Source organism: Rhinopithecus roxellana, chromosome 6, assembly GCF_007565055.1.
Source record: "Rhinopithecus roxellana isolate Shanxi Qingling chromosome 6, ASM756505v1, whole genome shotgun sequence".
NCBI lineage: Eukaryota > Metazoa > Chordata > Mammalia > Primates > Cercopithecidae > Rhinopithecus > Rhinopithecus roxellana.
The window spans coordinates 15,657,955-15,682,433 of record NC_044554.1 but is presented as its reverse complement, the minus strand read 5'-3'; the positions used below and the strand labels follow the sequence as shown (position 1 = coordinate 15,682,433).

The window sequence follows — 24,479 nt, the reverse complement described above, 5'->3', positions numbered from 1 at the left end:
ACCTCACCTGCCACTGCCCCCTGCTCCCTCACACTCCTAGAACAATGCTTTTCCATTCATTCTTTGTCCCACACCCAATTCTTTTCCTGCTCAGTGCCTTCACACATGCTATTCCTTCTGCCTGAAATGCATTTTCTCTTATTCTTGACCTGAGTCAGGTCTCAGCTCAAACCTCATTTCCTGGATCCACTATTCTTTTTTTTTTTTCCAATGGAATCTTGCTCTGTTGCCCAGGCTGGAATATAGTAGCACGATCTCAGCTTACTACAACCTCTACCTCCCAGGTTCAAGCGATTCTCCTGCCTCAGCCTCCTGAGTAGCTGAGACTATAGGCACATGCCACCATGCACATATAATTTTTATATTTTTAGTATAGATGGGGTTTCACCATGTTGGCCAGACTGATCTTGAACTCCTTACCTCAGGTGATCCACCCACCTTAGCCTTCCGAAGTGCTGGGATTATAGGCGTGAGCCACCACAGCCAGCCCTAGATCCACTATTTTTATTTCACAATACCTTATCTTTTCCTTCATTGTGCTTATCATTATAATTAAAATTTTTCTATGTGCTTTTTTCTGCTTAGCATCTCATGCCTTGATTGGATGGTTAGTGAGCTCCATGAGGACAGTGAGCCAGGTAGGTGCCTAATAAACATGTACTTTTAGAATACATGAATAAATTAATGAATAAGTTAATGAATATTTTCTTAAGTTCTTATATGACATATAAAATCACAGAGTTGCTGCAATATACTACAGGAATTTAGCATATCATAGTCCCTTGTAATTACAATATGGACTCAGAAGCCACAAACCTTCACAACAACCATAACAACAAAATGTTTCTTGAGTGACTGACTTAGCAAGTGGCAAGATAATGCCCAACCAGTGTACTGATCTGCAAAACAGTATCACCATTTTCTACTATTAATATCCCTGGAGCTTTTTTTTGGAGACGGGTCTCACTCTGTCTCCCAGGCTGGAGTGAAGTAGTACGATCAGAGCTCCTCACAGCCTTGAACTTCAGGGCTCAAATGATCCTCTTGTGTTAGCCTCTCAAGTAGCTGAGACTACAGGCATGCCCAGCTGTGTTTTTTGTTTTTGTTTGTTTTTTCAAAGGTAGAGACAGTGTCTCACTTTGTTGTCCAGGCTGGTCTCCAATTCCCAATCTCAAGTGATCCTCCCACCTTGGCCTTCCAAAGTGCTGAGATTACAGGTTTAAGGACTACATGCTTCTGAGGAATACCTTTAGACAGGTAAAGGTTACTAGAAAGATATGATAAAAATTACAAATTTGCAATCATGATGAAATAAACAGAAGGTCAAGCATTTGTTTGAGGACAGCAAGGGGGGAAAGAAAGATCTACTAACCTTGAGGAAGCTGAAGCACCCCTGTGCTTATGCCTGAGACCAAGTCACCCAACACATATTCCTTGAATTTGTATGCTGGCAGCCATTTAGTTATGGGTAGGAACATATAAATGATATTTCTTATTTTTTTAGGAGTACATCTGGAAGGACAAAGACAGACAGAGATTAAGTTATAAATGAGAAACATCTCTGTAGAATTCAAACCAAAGCACTTTCCATTCCTTATTCCCAGGAGCAATCTGGAAAAATTTCCAATTGGTGATTCAGGACGTTGCCAGACAGGGTAGGAGTCATGGGTGGGGAAAAAAAGAGAGTGGCTGGAATATTCCTGGGACACAAAAGGTATTTTGAAGGTGGGTGGAGAATTAGAAAGCGTGCTGGTTATGTTAATATTTATACAGACAAAAGGCGTAGTAGAAATTCAGTAAATATGGTGAAATTCATGATGAAGCCTGTGTACAGATATCTAACACTGATTGAACCTCGTGAACAGCTTTGCAAACCATGATGGCTCAGCATTCATTTTTTTCTCCACTTCACCAAACAGATTTTCTTTGCACATTTGACCTTGTGCCTCTCATAACTAAATGATACAATAACAGAAACAGGTTAAAATGCAACATACGTGAATGCCTGTTTCAGCTTATCCGCAATGGAATCTGGAACCTTGTCCTTAGTGTGTAGTCTTTCCTGGAGGACCGGATGACTAAAGATAGGCCTTTCCACATAGTACCTCTGGGTTGCTGCAGGGATTTCATTTTCTTCAGCATGATCCATAGTACTCTGAAATCATTCATTAATAGCAGGAGACAAGCATTTCCTGAGTGTTACTGGGGAAAAAAGAAAAAATCCATTTTACATGCCAAAATCCTACTGATGACTTTTCCTAAGCATCTCTTCTTTGTGGTGTTCCAAGCTCTTCTGAGGCTTTCTTTGGACACCCCAGAGGACCTAACAGATTGATCTGTATATACGAGGCAGTAATTAATGAAATCAAAATCAATAAAAAAAAAAAAAAGTGACTTATTCCCTCCCAGGGCAATAAATGGTTAATGTGTGTACTTTTAACAAAAGCTCATATTAAGTGCAATGGCTAAATACTACAGTCAGCTGCCTCTAGCTCCATATAAGAGGAATTGCAAATCAGGTCAATTTTGACCAGCTATATGTCAAGGAAACAGAAAAAAAGAGTACGATCAGTCCTTAAATTGACTCAATGTTTCTTAAAGCTATATTAGCCTCCCTTCCTATTCTATATTTACAGTTGATTACTCTTTAAGTTTTTTATGATTCAGAGCTGAGGCTTATATGTCTGTTTGAGGGAAGTTGCTGATGACCTTTGTGAAAGGCAATAAGTTAAAACATCAGCATACTATTCTAATATTGTTTTGAAGTTGATTACATTGTCATGTTTTTGATTATTAGAATGACTGATAGTTTTTTTCATTGCTACATAGTGATACTACTTATATGAGTAAAATAAATGATTAAAGAATAAAAATACAACATATTTGTGCATATGGAGATGTGTACAAGAATGTTTTCTGCAGCCTTATAACAGTGAAATATCGGAAAAAATCTAAATGTCTACTTGTATGCAGTAAAAAATACGTTTTGGTATATTCATAAATTTAATTCTATACAGTAATTAGAAGAAACACACTACATCTATATGTGTCATCATTAAATCTCAGAGACAATTTTCAATAAAAATGTAAGGCACAGATGAATACTGAGAGGATTCAATTATTTAAAGTTTAAAAACATAAAATAATAGTATATGTTATTACATATATTTGTAGGAAAAGTATAAAACCACTCTTGACAACAATAAACACTGAGATCAGGTTGGTGTTACCTCTAGAGAGAGGGAAATGAGACTAAGAAGGGATAGTAGAGGGCTTCTACTAACTGTATCTGCAATGTTTTAGTTTGTAGAAAAAGAACTGGCACAAAGACAGCAAAATGTGAAGATTTTATTATGCTGCTTAGTAAGTAAACTGGTGCTTGTTACATGATTGTACTTGTCTGTACATTCCAACTACATACCTCATAATAAAATATTAAAACCACAACAACTAAAGCCAGTGTTCCCAATTGAAGGAAGTTAATGGCAGAGCAGGCAGAGGTTAACGTGAATGCATGGTTAAGTGCTTGTGTGGTGACTGTGGAATTGTGAGGGCTATTAATGTTGGTCAATACAACTCCTTCACAGTGAAAACTCAGGTTTTCATCAAAATAAAATCACATTCAAATTTAAATCAAGCCTGGGCATGGTAGCTCACACCTGTAATCCCAGCACTTTGGGAGGCCGAGGTGGGTGGATCACCTGAGGTCAGGAGTTCAAGACCAGCCTGGCCAACATGGAGAAAACCTGCCTCTACTGAAAAAAAAAAAAAAAATTAGCTGAGAGTGGTGGCACATGCCTGTAATCCCAGATACTTGGGAGACTGAGACAGGAAAATCACTTGAACCTGGGAGGCAGAGGATGCAGTGAGCTGAGACTGCACCAGTGTACTCTAGCCTGGACAACGAGAGTGAAACTCCATCTCAAACAAAACAAAACAAATTGAAATCAGGGTTGTGTATGATCTACCACAAAATATTATGCAAAATAAATACCTATGTCCAAAAGAGGTTGAAAATTCAAGAGCCTATAAGAAAAAGAAATTATGGCAGCAAATGCAACCAAGTACCATTATGGATGATATTAAAATGTTAACGGTTTGACTGTTTTTGTCTCTCTCAAATTCAAGTTGAAACTTAACCCCCAATACAAGAGTATTATGAGGTGTGGTCCTTAGGAACTGATTGATCATGTGGGCTCCAGAGTCCTCACGAATGGGATTAAGTTATAAAAAGACTTAGCAGAGGGAGTTCACCCCCTTTCATCCCTTCTGTCCCTTCCGCCATGTGAGGATACAGCGTTCCTCCTCTCCAGAGGATGATGCAATAAGACAACATCTTGGAAGCAGAGACTCCTGGCCCTTACCAGCTGGTGCCTTATTCTTGGACTTCCCAGACTCCAGAACTGTGAGAAATAAATTTCTATTGTTTATAAATTTCTGTCTGTGGCATTTTGTTATAGCAGCTCATACGAACTAAGAAATGGTAAATCTGGAGAACGAGAATGTTGCAGAACCCAAGAAAAAAAGATTATACGTTTTTTGTTTCAGACTAGCAAGGTGGGTTGGCCACCTCTCATCCAGCTCTTTAGGGCCACTCTAGGAACTCATCAAAATACAAGAATGACTGGGATGATGTATGAATGGAGTTTGACACATCACAAACCCTACCACTGGCTTCCATCTGCCCTAACTCCTTTTACATGACATCGTTATAAAACCATTTGTCATCCAGGCAGCATACCATGCTGCTTTAAGCCTCTGTGCCCATCTAGAGTTTCAATTCATTCTAGTAAGAGATGTTGTTTCTTTCCCTTCACTCCTTCCATTTTCCCCACAGCCTAATCATTCTATCTTCCAAACCCTTGTTCTGTCTTCTGCTTCTCTGTGAAGTCTCCCCTCACTTATAATCCTTTATGAAATAGGCCTATGCATGTTACTTTGTATACTCTTCCATTCTTCTATTCTAATAGAAACATTAATCTCCTCTTCTAAACTGTAAATTCCTTGAGACAATATCATACCCTGAATTCCCAGGACCTATCTCAGTACTTGTATCCTAGGAGGTGCTCAGTAACTGGAGGGTGAATGAAATCTTTGAATGGGTATGTTATGATTATTGATAATGCATGCCATGCTTCCTCTCTAATCTTTCATCTTATAGATTACGTCTGCTTTAAACTTTTACTATTATTCTTTGTAGACATCATCTTCTTAGTTTTCTTTTGTCCTAGTTCAGAAAGGTAATTTCTTCCTTTATGTGGCCACTCAAAGAGAAAAGGAACAGGTAGACCTGAGGAAGGTTTAATAAGAATCAGACTCTGGTTTTTCTCATGCTGCAGAAACTCAGTTTTACCATTGATTTTCCTGTTACTCCACAGGAGTTTGCTCAGCTGTCGACTGGGTGAATTATGATGACCATGTCTAGGGATGTTTTATCACCTACAAGGCAGTGGTGACCAAATGTGGCCAATCATCACAGTGGTCTGGAAAGGGGTGAATGAAATCTTTGAATGGGTATGTTATGATTATTGATAATGCATGCCATGCTTCCTGTCTAATCTTTCATCTTATAGATTACGTCTGCTTTAAACTTTTACTATTATTCTTTGTAGACATCATCTTCTTAGTTTTCTTTTGTCCTTAGTTCAGTTAGGATTTCCATTGGGTGAGGCCCGAACAATGGGTATTCACTACTTGTGGGTGTAAGCATGTGTCCCTTACCCATGTATGTGGCAACCTTTTCTGGAGATTTCAGGGCAACAGAATGGTTTACACTGAAGCATAGCAGAGAAAACACTCAAAATACAAGGCATCTCTATCTTTAGTCTTAAGAGTCCTTTGGCTATCCCCAACATCAGGAATTCCTCGTGACACCCATGAATCTGAGAGTATAAAGACAAGAGGGTGGTCACTTACCACCCCCTTATTTCTCCTTCTCCCAGAACCTCAAAATTTCTTCTATTTCATTAAGCAGAGCAATTATATTTATGTATTAAAAGTTCCCCAGGATATGCAGTTGATCAGCTAGATAGGTACTTGACATATTGAAAACACTGACTTTCAACTCTGGCTAAACCCAGAACTTCTTCAGGTACTTTTACAAAACACTAATGCTTAGGCTCCACACCAGACCAATTATAGCACGGCCTCCAGGAGGCAGGCTTGGGCACTTCTTTATAGCATCCTAAGATGGTTCTAATAAGCAGTTCAAGTTGAGAACCACTGGCTTAGAATCTGAGAGAGACAGAGAGAGAAATACATATGAAAAATACGTAAGAAAAACCACAAAGAAATATTTGAAAATGAAAGCCAATTACAGATGTTAAGAAACTAATACTGAATCAGTGACATGATTAAAGCCACATGAAATCATTTTTAAAGTAAGCTTTATGATATTATACATCATATATAGAAGATATAATACAAAATAATAAATGTAATTGCCATAATATGCTAACTGAAAAGTACAAGAAATGAGTTTGGAAGAGGATTAAAATAAGGACATAATTTAGTGGTAAAAAGAGCTTTTTCAAATCTGCCATTTTCATTTAGGGCATTGGTTCTCAGCCATGGCTGAGAACCAATGCCCTTGGAGTCACCTGGGCAGTTTTAAATACTGATGCCTGACTCTATTTCCAGGGATTCTGGTTTAATTGGTCTGCAAAGCAGACAGGGATTGAGAGCTTAAGAAGCTCTCAGGTGATTCTATTGTACAGCTAAGGTTCAAAATCACTGACTCAGGCAATGGCAAAACAAACACCCTCACCCACCCATCCATATGCCCACTGCCCAAACAAACAAAAAGAAAAAAAACTAAATAGGGTGCAAATACATTCTGCGCAATGCATCATAGCACTATCTTTACTTATCTGTGTCTGCAAAATAATACAAATTACAAAGGAGTACTATTTGGTTTAGGTTTCTCAAGCAAAGTCTTGTTTCTATGCATATATTCTCACAACAAAAGAGAGTTGTGTGGAGGTGGGCAGTGTAACATCCACTATACTTCAGGCAAATGCAGTCTTAATTGTCACAACCATTTCCTTGTGGGTTTCAAATAGGAGCAAATCTCAAACAAATTGAGATCTCAAAACATTAGATGGATTTTCTAAAGCATTAAGATATGCACTATCTGTAGGGCTGCCAGAGTAGGAGGAGGCTCAGTTAAATTTGCATGTTAGATAATCAAGAAACAACCTTTTTTTTTTTTTTTTTTTTTTTTTTGAGACGGAGTCTCGCTATGTCGCCCAGGCTGGAGTGCAGTGGTGCGATCTCGGCTCACTACAAGCTCCGCCTCCCAGGTTCACGCCATTCTCCTGCCTCAGCCTCCCGAGTAGCTGGGACTACAGGCGCCCGCCACCACACCCGGCTAATTTTTTGTATTTTTTTTTTCAGTAGAGACGGGGTTTCACTGTGTTAGCCAGGATGGTCTCAATCTCCTGACCTCCTGATCCGCCCGCCTCGGCCTCCCAAAGTGCTGGGATTACAGGCGTGAGCCACTGCGCCCGGCCAAGAAACAACCTTTTAGTATAAGTATGTCTCAAATATTGCATGGGATATAATTATATTAAAAATATTCTTTGTTTGTCTCAACTTTACCTGGGTATCTTGTATTTTTCTTTGCTAAATCTGGCAACCTTAACTTTCTGTGGGTTAGTAAGAGACACAGAGAAGAGACGACTTCTCAAATATTTTTGAGATACTGGCACCCTGGCTATAATCTATGTCCTTTTTGAGAGAGCTGGTTGTAGTTCAAGGACATTTCAACTGGGAAAGGAAAGGAGAAGAAGATATGATGAAAGGCTGTCCTTTTGGGGGAATTTTTATTTGCATCAACAACGATTAAATAATTAAAGCCTCGAAGGCTATCAATAACCATCTTATCAGAGGCAGAGAGGCAAAGTAACCAAGGAACCAACACTAGGAGATCAAATAACCAGACTCTTATACGACAGATAAAGAGTTTCCAGTGTGCTGATTGAAATTATAAATCACCAAATTGTAAAAGTACACAAATCCTTACATGAGAAAAGTCACTTACTAAGATCACCTAAATGGACACATCTTCTGGCAGGTTCTCAAACACAAAATACTAATGATAGCAAAGCAAATTGACCTAGAGCTTCAAGGTCCATTTCCCCACAGCTATGAAGGGAGGAAATTTAAGGTAATGTAGAACATTTTTCATCATAGTTTTTTTTTTTTTTTTTTTTTTTTTTTTTTTTTTTTTTTGGGGACGGAGTCTTGCTCATCGCCCAGGCTGTAGTGCGATGGCGCGATCTCGACTCACTGCAAGCTTCGCCTCCCGGGTTCACACCATTCTCCTGCCTCAGCCTCCCACGTAGCTGGGACTACAGGTGCCGACCACTATGCCCGGCTAATTTTTTTTTTTTTTTTTTGTATTTTTAGTAGATACGGGGTTTCACTGTGTTAACCAGGATGGTCTCGATCTCCTGACCTCGTGATCCGCCCGTCTCGGCCTCCCAAAGTGCTGGGATTACAGGGGTGAGCCACCGTGCCTGGCCTTTTTTTTTTTTTTTTTTTTTGAGACGGAGTCTCACTCTGTTGCCCACGCTGGAGTGTAGTGGCGTGATCTTGGCTCACTGCAACCTCTGCCTCCCGGGTTCAAGCGATTTTCCTGCCTCAGCCTCCCAAGTAGCTGGGATAACAGATGTGAACCATTACGCCCAACTAATTTTTGTGTTTTTTTGGTAGAGATGGGGTTTCCCCTTGTTGGCCAGGCTGTTCTCGAACTCCTGACCCTCAGGTGATTTGCCCACCTTGGCTTCCCAAAGTGCTGGAATTACAGGTGTGAACCACCGCGCCTGGCCTCATCACAGATTTTAAAATCTAAATCTAACTCCCTCATTTTGTAGATGAGAAAATGGATCCATCTACAGTCACTTGGGGGTAAGAGGCTTATCAAAAAATATTCGCAAAACACAAATCCTGCCTCCTATTCAAAGTAGTCTTTAAAGGGCATCTCTGATACTTACAAAATATTGCCATGATAAATATTTATAAATAAAAAATGTAACAAAATGGTAACAACATTTTAAACTTCAGACTAAGAGCCAAAATCAGCTGCATGCCAATAATGAAGATTCACTGGTTTTGTGGCGGATGCTCTGAATTGGAGGTCACGATCAGGGTAGAGCCCTGGTTCAGCACCTCAAGTGTCTCAGTTGTTCTACATTGTTATGGCAGGGTTAACTACACCAGTGTTTTCTATGCTGTGGTGGCATGTCACAATCACCTGGGGAGATGAAAACCACAATTTCCAGGCCTTCTAGAGATTCTTTCTTTTTTTTTTTTCTTTTGAGATGGAGTCTCACTCTGTCGCCCAGGCTGGAGTGCAGTGGCACGATCTCGGCTCACTGCAACCTCTGCCTCCTGGGTTCAAGCGATTCTCCTGCCTCAGCTTCCCAAGTAACTGGGATTACAGACGCCCACCACCATGGCTGAGTAATTTCTGTGTTTTTAGTAGAGATGGGGTTTCACCATATTGGCCAGGCTGGTTTCGAACTCTTGACCTCAGATCATCTGCCCACCTCAGCCTCCCAAAGTGCTGGGATTACAGGCATGAGCCACTATGCCCGGCCCCCTCTAGAGATTCTAATTTAGTAATTCTAGGATCTGTATTTTTTTAAAGCTCATGGAGTGAGACTGATGCACAACCTATTGGGAAAATAGATTGTGAGCCTCATGAAAGGAGAAACGCAATACTACTAATTTCTGTACAGTGATTGGTACTTAGGGCTGAAAAATGCTTGCTGAATTAACATACCAAAATAATTTGCCTCTGAGTCTTAGTTTCCTCATCTTTATTAACTTTTAAACCACTTTATTGAGAGATGACTGACATACAAAAAGCTGTATATACTTAGTGTACACAAATTGATGAGTTTGGAGGAATGTATGCCATAAATATATCCATCACCTCCAAAAGTTTGCTTTTCTCTTTATGTATTATTATCATTATTATTATTATATTATTATTATTTTTTTGAGACGGAGACTCGCTCTGTCGCCCAGGCTGGAGCGCAGTGGCCGGATCTCAGCTCACTGCAAGCTCCGCCTCCCGGGTTTATGCCATTCTCCTGCCTCAGCCTCCCGAGTAGCTGGGACTACAGGCGCCCACCAACTCGCCCGGCTAGTTTTTTGTATTTTTTAGTAGAGACGGGGTTTCGCCGTGTTAGCCAGGATGGTCTCGATATGTATTATTATTATTTTGTGATAAGAACACAAGATCTACTGTCAGAATTTTTAAAAAAAAAATTTTGAAACAGAGACCTTCTCTGTTGCAGGTCTATAGTGCAGTGGCACCATCTTGGCTTACTGCAACCTCCACCTCCCAGGTTCAAGCGATTCTCCTGCCTCATTCTCCTGAGTAGCTGGGACTACAGCTGTATGCCATTATGCCAGGCTGATTTTTGTATAATATTTTTACTAAAGATGGAGTTTCACCATGTTGGCCAGGCTGGTCTCGAACTCTTGACCTCAAGTGATCCATCTGCCTTGGTCTCCCGAAGTACTGGATTACAGGTGTAAACCACTGTGCCCGGCCTGTTAGTGCATTTTTAAGTGTACAGCAGTGGGTGGTCAACTACAGGTACTATGCTGTACAGTAGATCTCTAGGATTTCTTCATCTTGCATAATTTTTACTTGATTTCCGTTGATTAATTTCCCCCATTTTTCTCTCCTCCCAGTCCCTGGAAACAACTATACTATTCTCTGCTTCTATGTTTCCTTATCTTTAAACGTTTCCAGTGACAACATTCTGGGAACAGTATTTGGCAAGTTTCAAAATGCCAATTAAATCTCTTGGTGCTTAAACTAGCTAGAATGGATTCAGCTGTCTGAAACTAAGAGCCATCATCAGTAAAGTAATGCTTTTCTTTAAGTTTTGAAATAGTATTTTTCTCTGTGAACTGGAGGTATCAGAAGAGAGTAAGGACATTCATCCATCTACTCAAAATAATTTACACATTTATAACTTTAATAATGCATATATTAACTTTTTAATCCCAAATATGCAAGCACATGCCCAAGCTTACTGTATCTTTCACATGACTTCTCTATGGGCCTCAATATAAACAACAAGAATAAATTTTATTATGAATTTTTTCAACATTGCCCTGAGCAACAGGATGTGAACTTTTCTATAATGTACACAGCAAATAGCAAAAGTGTGATGAATTAGAACCCAGAAAAAACATATTTTCACTTATGACTGTATCAGCCTTTCCTAAAAGGAATTTGAAAAAGCTGTTTTCTATTCTTATTACTTTTTGGACTGTTAGTATAACCAGAATATATTACCTATCTGTTTTCCCTTATTAACTATCATTGATTAATTATAGTGGCTCAATATGTAGAAAGAGCAAAAGGCCCTAAGACCTATGCAAGCTGGTTTTGAATGTAGACTGTAAGCTCGATGAGGGCAGGACTGTTCTTTCTGAGCATCAAGTACACAGCCTGGCATGCAGCCGTCTCCCAGACATATGTTGGTTGAATGATCTTGAGTGAGTGGCAGGGGCCAAGGTTGCCATAGCATGTAGTCTTGTGCTGTGCCCATACTTTCCCTCTTCTTTTATATTAGGTTGGTGCAAAAGTGATTGTGGTTTTTGCCATTACTTTCAATGGCAAAAACAATACTTATCATCTCCCTTTAAATTCCTCTACCAAAGGGCTCTTACACATTAATATCCATAGAGGCAACACCTTATGCATAGCTTAGGGTTCAGGAGGACTGTGTTTGAAGGCTGGAACTGGCACTTCTTTGTTTTTTTTGAAATGGAGTTTCACAGGCTAAAGTGCAATGGTGCAATCTCGGCTCACTGCAACCTTCGCCTCCTGGATTCAAGCGATTCTCCTGCCTCAGCCTCTCAAGTAGCTGGAACTACAGGTGTATGCCACCATACCTGGCTAATTTTTTTTAATTTTAAGTAGAGACGGAGTTTCACCATGTTGGCCAGGCTAGTCTCAAACTCCTGACCTCAACTAAGCCGCCTGCCTTGGCCTCCCAAAGTGCTGGGATTAACAGGCATGAGCCAACACACCCAGCCAGAACTGGCACTTTAGAGCTGCATGTTTTTTTGAAAGATATATAAGCTTTCCGTATCCTAATTTCCTTATCTGTAAATGGTAGCCAGGAGTACAGGCTGTGGAATCACATAGACCTCAATTCAAGTCCTGGTTCTGCCACTATGGTGGGACATCTGGCGAGTTACTTGATCTAAGTAGGGTAACCACAGGTCCTGGCTTCTGCCTGCTGTTCCAGAGGATGGCTGTGGAGAGGATACTAAATTTGAAGTGGCTCTCAAATAATGGATAGAAGACAAAAAGGCAGGCACGTGATTTTGCACACAGATGTGAAAAGGTAAATGCTAATAGGACATGTTCATGGAATACCAAAGGTACTGGTAGAAATCGTGCTTTGGGTGGTTACAGGAAATAAAACTGGAGAGGTCAAGTAGGATTAGATCTTTAAAGTCCATAAAAGGCAGGATGCAGGTTCCAATTTGCAGCCATGGGCTTTTGCTATTTGACTGTATCCCAGTCCTCCTTTGGCCTATACAAAACTACTGCTCAAAATCACTCTGCCATGGAAAAATTATTCCATACCACTAAATAAGTTGAATCCCTTCCAGCACTAATTTGCTGTGACTCCATAAGTTAATAAATAGCAAGATTTATTTTCCAGCTAGAAACGCTTGAAAGATCTTTAATGCTCACAAGATATGCCCTTAGAATTTTCTTTGAGGTAAAAAGCTCAGTAATTCAAAGTGGTGCTTAGGTTTGAATGACAGATACTTTAATAGAAAAAAGTTCTCTAGTTTAGCAAAAATGAAAGGAGAATCTACTGGTTGACTAGTTATTTCTTTTTCTAAAGTAATAACCTTTAGCCAAAATAATATACACATGATAAACCTGCAAGTATTATGAAAGAACTAATAATGAAAAACAATAGTTTTCCATCCCATTCTTCCCAACTCGAGTTCTATTTCCTGAAGCAACCATTTTCTTTCTCTCTTTTTCTCTTTCTCTCCCTTTCTTTCTCTCTCTCTCTCTCTCTTTCTGTCTCTCTCTCTCTCTCCCCCTCTCTCCATCTCTCTCTGCCTGTCTCTCTCTCTCCCCTTTCTCTTTTTTTTTTTTTCCTGAGACAGGTCTCACTCTGTCACCCAGGCTGGAGTGCTGTGGTGTGATCATGGCTCACTGCAGCCTCAACCTCCTGCACTCGAGCTGTTCTCTTGCCTCAGCCTCTTGAGTAACTGGGATCACAAGCATGTGCCACCACAGCTGGCTAGTTTTAAAATTTTTCTTCATAGAGAAAGGCTCTCATTACGGTGCCCAGGCAGATCTTGAACTCATGGGCTTCAGTGATCCTCCCACCTTGGCTTCCCAAAGTGCTGGGATTACAGGTGTGAGCCACTGTAGCCAGCCACCATTTTCTTAGAATCATTTTTGATATTAATTCTTCTGGTGAGTTTATTATTAACTCTAAATCAGCAATTCTCAGAAAAGGAAACTGGTATTTCAGGTGGGATTTGTTTGGGATTGTTTTGTGCATTTAGCATCTCTGTTCTTGACATTAAATGCTAGTAGCATTCTCCATCCACAGGATACATTTCCCAATCTTTTCTGGAATCGAGAACTACTGCTCTAAGTAATAAAATTATATGGCTGTTCTTTTTACTTATCAAGTTTAGACATTATTCATGAATGCTTACCATGAAAAATTAACTTTTTTTTTGAGACAGGGTCTGGCTCTGTCACCCAGGCTGGAGTGCAGTGGCATGAACTCGGTTCACTGCAACTTCCACTTCCTGGGTTCAATAGATTGTTGTGTCTCAACCTCTTGAGTAGCTAAGACTACAGGTGGATGCCACCACACCCATCTAATTTTTGTATTTTTTGTAGAGATGGGGTTTCACCATGTTGCCTAGGCTGGTCTCAAACTCCTGAGCTCAAGTGATCCACCCACTTTGGCCTCCCAAAGTGCCGGGATTACAGGCGTGAACCACTGCACCCAGCTGAAATATTAACGTTTAAGTCTCCTTACTCACTTATATTTTTGCTAAATTGTATTACTATTTTTAATTCCTTTACCTATAAAACCAATATATACCAATGTATTCTCCCTTTTCTCTCTCCTTCTGGAATTTCTATTAGACATTTGTTGGAGCTTCTCATGTCACTGTGTGCTTTAACCTCTTATATTTTCCAGCTTTTTATCTCATTGGGTTGATTACAGATAGTCTTCTCAGATTTAGCTTCCAGTGTAATAATCTACTTTTGGCTCTAATACGTTGTTTAAGTAGGACATTATGTTTTTTAAAAAATTTAATGTCTATATTTTTCATTTCTATACTTTTTGAAATCAGCTTGTTCTAATTTCATAGTGTTCCATTTTTCCTTGTTTTCAATTCTCTTTATTCTTTTAATAATTTTTAACACATTTGTGATCTTGTTCATCTATTTCCATTGTTTTAAATTCTTGGGGATCTGATTCTTCTGCTTGTTCTGTTTGCTGACACTCCCTTGCAGTGATTTGTAGGTTTTTAAAATTGTGAGCTCATATTTAATTGTAAAAGGGGAGGAGTGGTTCTGTGGATGTTTCATGTACACTTAAGTTGTGATGTGTCTTTAGAAGCTTTCATGTCTACTCTGCCAGGGTTCTGGCGGTTTTAGTGGGTCCTGGACTTTTTCACTACTGTTGGTGTTTATTTAATATGGTTTGAGGCTTCTGAATCATACAGGAAGTATAATTTTGAACCCAATTTCTGAATGAGGCACTGGCCCAGGGTTCTGATTGTTCAAGGGTGATTTTCTTTAACTTTCACTCAAGGCCTACAAGACTTCCTTGTTTCCCTAAGTAGTGGTTAGACTTTGCCTAATACTCTATTAATGGACTAGACAGGTCTTTAGAGCTCCAGGTTTATCTAGTGTTTCAGTTCCATGGTCCTGGTCTCCTGTGGGCCTGAAGCCAAATTTTCTTTTAAAGTTTGAATGATACAACCTCATCATTCAATACTCCAGGGTCTATATCCCACAGAAAAACTCCTATGGTTCGGGCTGTGTGTGAGATTTCTTATTATTATTGTTCTTTTTTAAACATTTTTCTCTGCATCCTTCTGACAGTCTTTATTTCAAGGTTATTTGAACATCTGTTGTGTTTTATCCTTTTTTTGTGTGTGTTTGTCCTAGAGGAAGATCTGAATGAGTCAGCTTAGCCCTCTATGTTGCTAGAAGTCCCAACATCATCATCATCATCATCCTCATCCTCATCATCATTTTTTCAGGCTAGTCAAGTAAAGCAGTGGGAATGTAGAAGGAACAAAGAAATCAGTAACTGGTTGTGATCAATTCGTTGTAAATACCACTGCACTTGGACCAGGAAGAATTCCTATTATTTATTATTATTTTTTTTTCTGAGACGGAGTTTTGCTCTGTTGCCCAGACTGGAGTGCAGTGGCACAATCTTGGCTCACTGCAAACTCCACTTCCCAGGTTCACGCCATTCTCCTACCTTAGCCTCCCGAGTGGCTGGGACTACAGGCGCCCGCCACCACGCCCCGCTAATTTTTTGTATTTTTAGTAGAGACGGGGTTTCACCATGTTAGCCAGGATGGTCTCGATCTCCTGACCTCGTGATCCGCCCACCTCGGCCTCCCAAAGTGCTGGGATTACAGGCGTGAGCCACTGTGCCCGGCCGAATTCCTATTATTTCTATAACCATGCAAATATTGTTCATTGCTACTTCTATCTATAAAAGGAAATTTACTTAATTCTTCTAAAGTCATTCTTCTTGAGCTCACTATCTGCCCTAATTTGTATTAAGTTTTTTCTAAGCCTGGTGAACATCTGTCAACCTACAATTTATTTCATTGGAATTGTGGATTAGCTCCACTCTTTCTAATTCCATATCTTCCTCCTCCTTGCTTTATACTCTCATTTTGCTGGAGCATATCCTCAGGCAACTGCTTTAGAAAAGGTACTCAGAAGTAAACGGCCTGAGTCTTTGAATGTCTGAAAATGTCTTCATTTCACTCTCACACTTGATACGTTACTGACAATAGGATTCTAAGTTCAAAATCATTTTTCCTTACAAATTTAAAGCCATTGCTCTATTAAAATCCAGTTTCCTCATGAGATGCCTTAAACGACTTCAGGTTTGCTCCCCACTGATAGTTGAAACCCAATTTGGAGAGGAAGAGAAAGCCAGGGGGACTATCCAGGAGGTATAACAAGGAAGAAAGAGAACATAGGCTGCTGCTGTTTCAACTAAACAGTAAGAAACCCCATCTTCACATCACCTTACAAGTATCCCACTGAAAATGGGTCCTGTATGATCTTTAGCACCCTCTCAAACTCTTGTCCACTGCTCCTTTCTTTGCTGGGGTCATTTTCTTTGCCTTCCCGCCTTGTCACTCTGCTCCAGCCACATGGACTTCCTTGCTGTCTGTTACTGTTGTTTGTTTGTTTGTTTCGAGACACAGTCTTGCTCTGTTGCCCAGGGTGGAGTGCAATGGTGCAATCACAGCTCACTGCAACATCTGCTTCCTGGGCTCAAGTGATTCTGGCACCTCAGCCTCCCGAGTAGGTGGGATTACAGGCGTGTGCAACCACGCCCAGCTAATTTTTGTGTTTTTAGTTGAGATGGGATTTCACCATGTTGGTCAGGCTGGTCTCGAACTCCTGGCCTCAAGCAATCCGCCTGCCTTTGCCTCCCAAAATTGCTGGGATTATAGACATGAGCCACCGCACATGGCCTCCTTGCTGTTTTATGAACATGCCAAGCACATGTCTGCCTCAGGGCCTTTGCACTGGCCAGGATGCTCTACTCCCAGACAGTCTCATGTTTTTATGAGCTGTATTTTTCTCCATAGTACTTAACACTATCTAACCTACATGATGGTTTACTTCTTTATTTTCTGTCTCCCTTCCCTTCTTCATAAGAATGTAACCTACATGAAGTCAGGGGCATGGGGGAACTCATTAGATATTTGTTGGATAATGAGTGACTCTAGGAAGAAAGGAAGGAAAGAAAAATGCAAGAAAGGAAGCAATGAAAACCCTTGTTACCTTTGAGGATGTTGTTAAAAGTGTTCAATAAACAGGGACTGGCTAAGAAATTTTACCATTTCTAATTATTTTGCAAAACTGCGTTGCTTTTTGGAAGTAAAGATTTAAAAAGCAAACTAATGATAATCCTAAGGACTAGCACGACCCTATTCTTATTATCTTAAGAAACTAGATGTACGGGAGGATAAAGTTTTATTTATAAACACATAAATGGGCCATTGAGTTTAGTAATAATTAAGTTTCCAGTAGAGTTGAAATTATGACAAATCTACCTTTTCCTGGTATATTTCTTCCTACTTTAATTCATTTTAAGAAGTAGGTCAGGAATAAATTATGAAACAACAAAACATGTGTCCAATACTACTAAATCTTTGGGAACAACGATCAGCAATGAACATATAAAACGACTCCAATCCTAGAATTTTGTTTTGTTTTGTTTGTTTTTTACTGGCAATGAGTACAACCAGCTCTAGGTGGCTGGAGAGGTGGGAGCTGAGCTGGTTTTGCAGGTCTGCATTGGATTTTTGACATCAGGTAAAGGCCACTCCTCTGAGATACAGAGGTAAAGAACTTTACTGCCAATAGCTTTCCACTCCAGGAAAAAATAAAATATGCTCCAACCTAAGCTATGGTTTAGAATTAAGTCAGGCCCTGGGATTGGCCAAAGCTGGATTAGACCAAGTGTGTCCAGGCTGCCAGTTCACCCCTGGAGACAGCACTGCATGCACTGTGTATGGAAGGCTGCAGGGAACATGCGGGAATCAAGGGCCACAAGCCCACATTTGTCAACACGGAGCATGCCGAGACGAGCTTGGTTGGGAAGACCCTAATCCAGCGGCGCTAGAGGAATTAAAGACACACACAGAAATATAGAGGTGTGAAGTGGGAAATCAGGGGTCTCACAGCCTTCAGAGCTGAGAGCCCCGAACAGAGATTTACCCATGTATTTATTAAAAGCAAACCAGTCATTATCATTGTTTCTATAGATATTAAATTAACTAAAAGTATCCCTTATGGGAAACGAAGGGTTGGGTCGAATTAAAGGAATAGGTTGGGCTAGTTAGCCGCAGCAGGAACATGCCCTTAAGACACAGATTGCTCATGCTATTTTTTGTGTCTTAAGAATGCCTTTAAGTGGTTTTCCACCCTGGGCGGGCCAGGTGTTCCTTGCCCTCATTCCCACAACCTTCAAGCTTGGGCGTTAGGGCCATTATGAACATGTCACAGTGCTGCAGAGATTTTGTTTATGGCCAGTTTTGGGGCCAGTTTATGGCCAGATTTTGGGAGGCTTGCTCCCAACAGAGCAGGTGGGATATGGTAATCTGCCTGCATTTTAGCAAGTTGAGAACAGGCTTATAGCAGAGATAAGACTAATCGAGAAAGAAAAGAGAGAAATTAAGTGTAGCTCCTGGTAACCCACGTACTTCTTACCTTTGTCAGTTTTTCCTCCTTAATGCCTTTCCATTTTTGGTCAACTGATGTCTGTCTCTCTTGCTGATCTGACAGTCACATATCATACAGTTTTTTGTCTTTGGGATATGAAGAGTATTAGGAGATTAAAAGAAGAGTAGGGTAAACAAATACGTTTCATGGATTACAATTTAGTAAGTCCTAACTCTAGAAGAATTTTCCAAGTGTGAAAATCTACAGAATTTACAGTGTAATGGCAACATGATTAGGTCCCAAGAAATAATTAAGGTAAACAATGTGCTCTTTTTCTCCTCTCCCTGGTAACTCAATAGTCTTCAACTACTTGAGAAGGTGTGAGGATCATTTTTTATCTCAGTTTGGACACTGAAGCTCACATTTCAGCGACGATCAAGGTGATCATGCTTATCCCCTGCTGACACCTTTCTTCCCCACCTCAACAAGTCACAGATCACTTCAAGGAGAAAATTTCAAGAGGTTATTAAACACTGGCATGGATACCCAGAGCAGAGATGTTATCGTCTCTGGGGACCTTTAGGAACAGTTGATCATCCTAGATAGGCAGAGTTACACCTAATTCAGACTGTCAAAAACTACTGGGTGCTGCAAAGTCAGCAAAGCATTGTGGGAATATCAAAAAGGTGAGCAGGCACAGCAGCTCCCCTGAATAACCTGAAATGGCTTGATATGGACTGCTTCTGAGAAAGGCATGTTTAGGTTTGATTACCACTGAGGAGGCGCAATGCTGGGCCAGGCTATGTTTACCAGGGACTTTGTGGGCCTGCTTTTCTCAATCCTGACTGGATATTAGTATTTGCTGGGGGGACTTTTAAAAAATAAAGATGCCTGGGCCTATGCCAGTCCATTATCTTCTCCCCACCTTCATCACTCTTCTTTTTCTCTTTGAGACAGAGTCTTGCTCTTGTTGCCCATGCTGGAGTGTAGTGGCGCAATCTCGGTTCATTGCAACCTCCACCTCCTGGGTTTGATTCTTCTGCCTCAGCCTTCCAGTAGCTGGGATTACAGGCATGCGCCACCATGCCTGGCTAATTTTTGTATTTTAAGTAGAGACAGGGTTTTGCTATGTCGGCTAAGCTGGTCTTGAACTCCTGGCCTCAAATGGTACTCCCGTCTCAGCTTCCCAAAGTGCTGGGAGCACAGGTGTGAGCCACTGAGCCTGGCCCACACTTTCACTATTGAAAACATTTGTATTCTGGAGGACCATGAGGGAGGGGACAGGTCTTTTTCAAAATCTAGGGAACACTAAGGACTTTATCCTCAAAGTAAATCTGATTAATTATACATTAGTTGCTGAGAACCACTGATGCCATATAACTCCCTCATTTTATACATAGAAAAATTAAGGTCCAAAGAATTTAACTGACATGTGACTTGCCCAAGACCATATGCCTGGTTAGTGGCAGAGCTTGGCTTAAAACCATGATCTCCATTAATTTACAAATCCAATAAGCATCTTTCAAGGACATTCTAGGGTTGTTGGCCCACCACCTAGTTGCCACTCAAGAATATGGTAAGTCAAAGCTGGTTGATAGCTAAGGATATCTTAGGCTGATCCTAATCCAAGTTAAAAGGTAAGTGTAAGGTGTGATGGTTCTGGTATTCTCTCTTACAGTTTTCTTCCAAGTAGTGGTGTCTGATTCAGACCTCTGAAAATTTTGAGGAATCCTTTGATCCGGATAAAATCCATCACTACCTCTGACCCACTCTCCAATTTACTAGTTCGAGGAGGCCGTCTACTTACCCAGATCCAATGTGCAGCACAAAAGTCAGGACAGGGGACAAGATCCCCCGCTGGGAGCTCCAGTGAAGTTCACTGAAACCTTGATCACTGGGGCTGAGAGCTGGAGAAGGGAGAGCTCGCTCCTTGGCCCTATATATAGAATAAGAAAAGTAAGTTAATTCAGCAGTTGCTGGTTTGTTTTTTTGAAAGAAGCTATGTCTAAAATATTTCTTAATGCTGTCCTTTCATTCCTAATATCAACCTACTCCCTTCCAAGGCACAGCTACTGCTATCAGAGGGGCTTACATGGGATAGGCTAATTATATATAATCATATCTTCTTCCTAAGGGTGAACTGCTAGGGTGTGAAAAAGATATATTTCAATTTTTGAACTCAACCATTCCCATATGTAGCAATTCATGACTACAAGTTTGCATATGAGAGATTGTGTCCCGAATGGGGCATCATCAGTACTGGGACCAAATCCTCCTAGAGCACTTGCCTTGAAAAGAGCAAGAAAAGTAGAAAAATGAGAGACTCATAATGTTCAAGATAAGACTTGCTCTTGATCAATTAAAAAATTAGGCCAATCTGTCTTTAGTCTTTTACAAATAATACAATTATTCCTTCCCACTCACAGAATACTTACTCAAGGGGCCATGTACTTATTCCATTTGAAAGTAAATTAAGTCATATCCACTCAGTTTGTGAATTTACCCACATCTTGCTTCACTTCCCTTTCCCTCCACCTACCTACCCTCTGACTAATTCGCTGACCCGTTCTGAAGCAAGCTCTCACAACCTGGGCACCAGGAATCCTCTGAAAGGTGTACAAGATTTTGAATGGGTGTGCTTTTTTATTTTGGGGGGGATAAAGTCCCTAGTGTTCTCCAGATTTTGAAACAGACCTGTCCCCTCCTTCATAGTCCTCTAGAATACAATTGTTTTCAAGGGTGAAGGTGGGGAGAAGATACTGATGTTGACAGTTGTTGGTACCTACAATAAAACATTTTATGAAGTTGGTCCTGGAACTAGCCTTCAAAAGGATTAAGAGTTCATGAAATTGGATCTATCCTCCAAAAGAATGGACTTACATAAAACATACTTTGAGGCACAAAATTATTAAATTTATTCATGCTGTGTCTTCTTTTGTGCAAGATTTCACTAGTTTGAAATCAAAAGAAAGGAAAATCATCATCTCATTTTTCTTGATTTTAACTTTATTAATCTAATGATAATGGGAACACCTGGGAATATGGATGTACTTCTTATTTATCATGATTTCCCTCAAAAACTGTTTCACTTGGGTTACTAAAATGCAGACTACCTGCAATGGTAGAAAAATTAAGATACCGGGGGCAACACATGATATTTAGAATGTGATGAAAACTCAACTGATTTTGATTGTCAATTAAATAGGCAGTCCACACCTGCATCTACACCTCACAAGACAATCCACTGATTGTTAGAAACTTCCTTAGTCTTCCTTTCTTCTGTTCTTAGCAAAGTGCCTCTACTCGAAAGGCGCTCAAATACTTGTTGGATTGAGTCAATTCTTTTGGTTTCGCTCATAAATTAATGAGGAACGTGTAACTCTGTACAGTTTCAGAGTAGTTAAAGAGAGAAAAAAAAGAAATGCTATGTAAGAGAATTGGGGCTTCAGGTGTTACCTAATAGACTAGAAAGCTTTCCAACAGTGCACTTAAGATATGAGCTATAGCAACCTTACCTAGGAATTCCTCGCCCTTTCTTTCTAATGCAAATTAGTTTGAATTTCTCTCTCCTCCCTCCTGTCCTCTGCCTGAAAGTCTTCTGATACAAAGCAATACTACAGTAATTAGAAGGAATGCCTGACAAAAACACATTTTAAATTTCATTTTCAAAAAGGTTGATATTTCCTATTGCATACTCCGAATTCCCCTGCATTTCTATGCTGTAGATTCCTACACTTTAGACAATACATTTGTATCTAGTGCACATTGTTACTTTTCAGATAGGAAAAAGCTAAATCTCAGTCAGTCCCAGCAAAAGGTTGCCATTTTTTTGTTTTAAGAGTCTCCATGAATGTTGTTTAAATTCTAGAATCCACATTACTCATCCAAGCTAGGAAAAGAATTTTGCCCACCCTACAGCGTATCGGAGGCTTTCTTCACAGCTAGCAGATCGGATCCTTGCAGCTGTTTCTTCTGTAGGTCTCGGAGCTCATTGAGAACATCCAGCACGCTTTCCCGCCTGGGCCCGGCCCAGGTGCGCTCTAGATGAGGCAGTTAACCAAGTCAATTGGTTCCAGATCAACTAAATCTCTCTTAAAAATAAACACTGCCGCGAGCTTCGAGAGTCCAGCGTGTCAGAACCTCTACGATGGCAGAGCAGCTGCCGCGATGCCTGATTAGTAGGGAGAAGGGGATTTCCCCGCAGGGGGCCAATACCAAATTTTAGGGCTGTTAGGCTCAGAGCAGTCCCTTCGTGAGCGGAGAAGTAGGAGACCCGGGGTTCGAGCCTTGCCCGGCACTGAGCGGAGGGCCCAGTCTCGGGACCACAGCCTCGCTCCCTGGGAGCTCCGGGAGGCCAAAGCCGGGCAAGCCCGGCCCGGCACAGGACGAGGCACGGCCGGTCTCCGGAGAGAGGGCCAGAGGCAGAACTGCGGGCCTGGTTTTGTGTAATTCGGTTTGGACACAAATCAGGCCAGACCCAAGGAGTCTGGTGCCGGCCACCGTAGGGCAAGAGGAGGGTGTTTCGGAGCAGAGCCAGGGCGCGCGGGAAAAAGATGAAAACCAAACTGGAAACGGCAAAGGGCTGGATTAGCGCCGAAGGGATTCGAGGAGACAAATGTGAAGTAAAAATGCTGTGTGCAGCTGCAGAGGGCGAGGGGACGGGGATTGCAAAGGAAAGCGCTTCGTGAGACTTTCTCCTTCTCGGCGTAGAGACCAGCAGAGTGCGGGCAGGTCAGCCCTGTCGTCTGTTCGTTTAGGGAAAGGGCGCGGCATGGAGCCCGGGAGAGAGGGGCAGAGGCGGTGACAGCGAGGACCCCTCCTCGGGTGGGCCCGCGGGCCTCAGCTCAGCCACCTCCCGAGGGACCGCGACCCCTGGCCCCGCGCGCACTCACCAGCCCGGGCTGCCCTGGGCGGAGCCGCCCCGCCGCGCTCCCCAGCCGCTGCCTCTTCGACGCTCGCGCTGCCTCCAGGTGCGGCTCTAGGAGGAGGCGCCGCGGGCAGTGGTGGCCGCGCCCCGCGCCTCCGGGTAACACAAGCCCGCCCCGCCCCGCCCCGCCAAGGCCAGGCCCGGCAGACACACTCCGCTGTGGGGCGCGGGCATCCCTGCCCCCTAGGGGCCTCTTCCCAAGCACCTAGAACTTTCCAAAAGGTGCTTGGAATTTAACACCTTGGTCGTCAAGCCCCGCAAAAGGACCCTGATGAGACCGGCTTTCTTCCCCTACCGCCCAGGAGTTTCTCCAGGTGGCATTCCTGTCGCTTTGAGGTGGAACGTCAGTAGAGGCTCGAGGCTGAAGCAAGCACAATACTCAAGGTATAGCGTTCAAGTGGAAAACATTGCGTTTTATGATTTTAAAATGGAAAAAAAAAAGAACCAAAAGAAAACCCTGACTTATCTTTTCAATTACAGTAATTATAGAGACTCGGATTCATACAGGAACATTCGAAAACTTAGGAAATCCTTAGGACAATGTAAGTGTGAGATTTTTTGTTTTTGTTTTTTTCAAAAAGTTTTAATGAACTGCCTTTGGTTAACACTTTGTTTGCAAATATTGACTATTGCACAACAAGGCAATGCATGATAGGTTATTTTCCGGGCATTTAAGTTAGAATTTACAAGACAACGTTTGCTTTTTATTAAGTAGAATAATGTAACATGTTACCCCAAGGTGGGAGAATCGCTTGAGCCCAGGAGTTTGAGACCAGCCTGGCAACAAAGCGAGACTCCGTCTTTTAAAAAACAAATTAGGAAATAGCTTGTTTGGCTTCTAAAAACTGGGATACAAGAGAGCGCCGCAGCCAGAGTGCTGGGATTCAAGAGGGTGAAGGGTAGAAAATGATTTCAAATACACACTTCCCTCTGGCTTTGTGTCTTAGCAAGGATTATAGTTGGTTCATTAAGAGCATCTGTTTTTTGCTTTGTGCATTTCTGCGCGTGCACACTGTAGTGACACGTGATGGACAAGGTCTTTGGTCTTAAAGCTGAAATGCACGCCTGCAGGCTCCAGAG

General features: G+C 41.4%; 1 protein-coding gene across 3 annotated transcripts in view; it reads right to left on the bottom strand.

The window, feature by feature from the left end:
• Window positions 1–23,474, bottom strand: part of SLC26A5 (solute carrier family 26 member 5) — a 90,446-nt gene extending 66,972 nt beyond the window's left edge. For all 3 annotated transcript variants that reach the window (XR_004057842.1, XM_010377624.2, XM_010377625.2), the window contains exons 1-4: window positions 23,365–23,474; window positions 20,280–20,408; window positions 1,998–2,202; window positions 1,373–1,512 (exon numbers count right to left, since the gene is read on the bottom strand). Coding sequence is in view for 2 of the 3 variants with exons in the window: in XM_010377624.2 (XP_010375926.1) it covers window positions 1,373–1,512; window positions 1,998–2,149 (292 nt within the window). In the remaining variant the exon portion in view is untranslated. The remainder of the gene's footprint in view (window positions 1–1,372; window positions 1,513–1,997; window positions 2,203–20,279; window positions 20,409–23,364) is intronic.
• Between the last annotated feature and the right edge of the window lie 1,005 nt (window positions 23,475–24,479).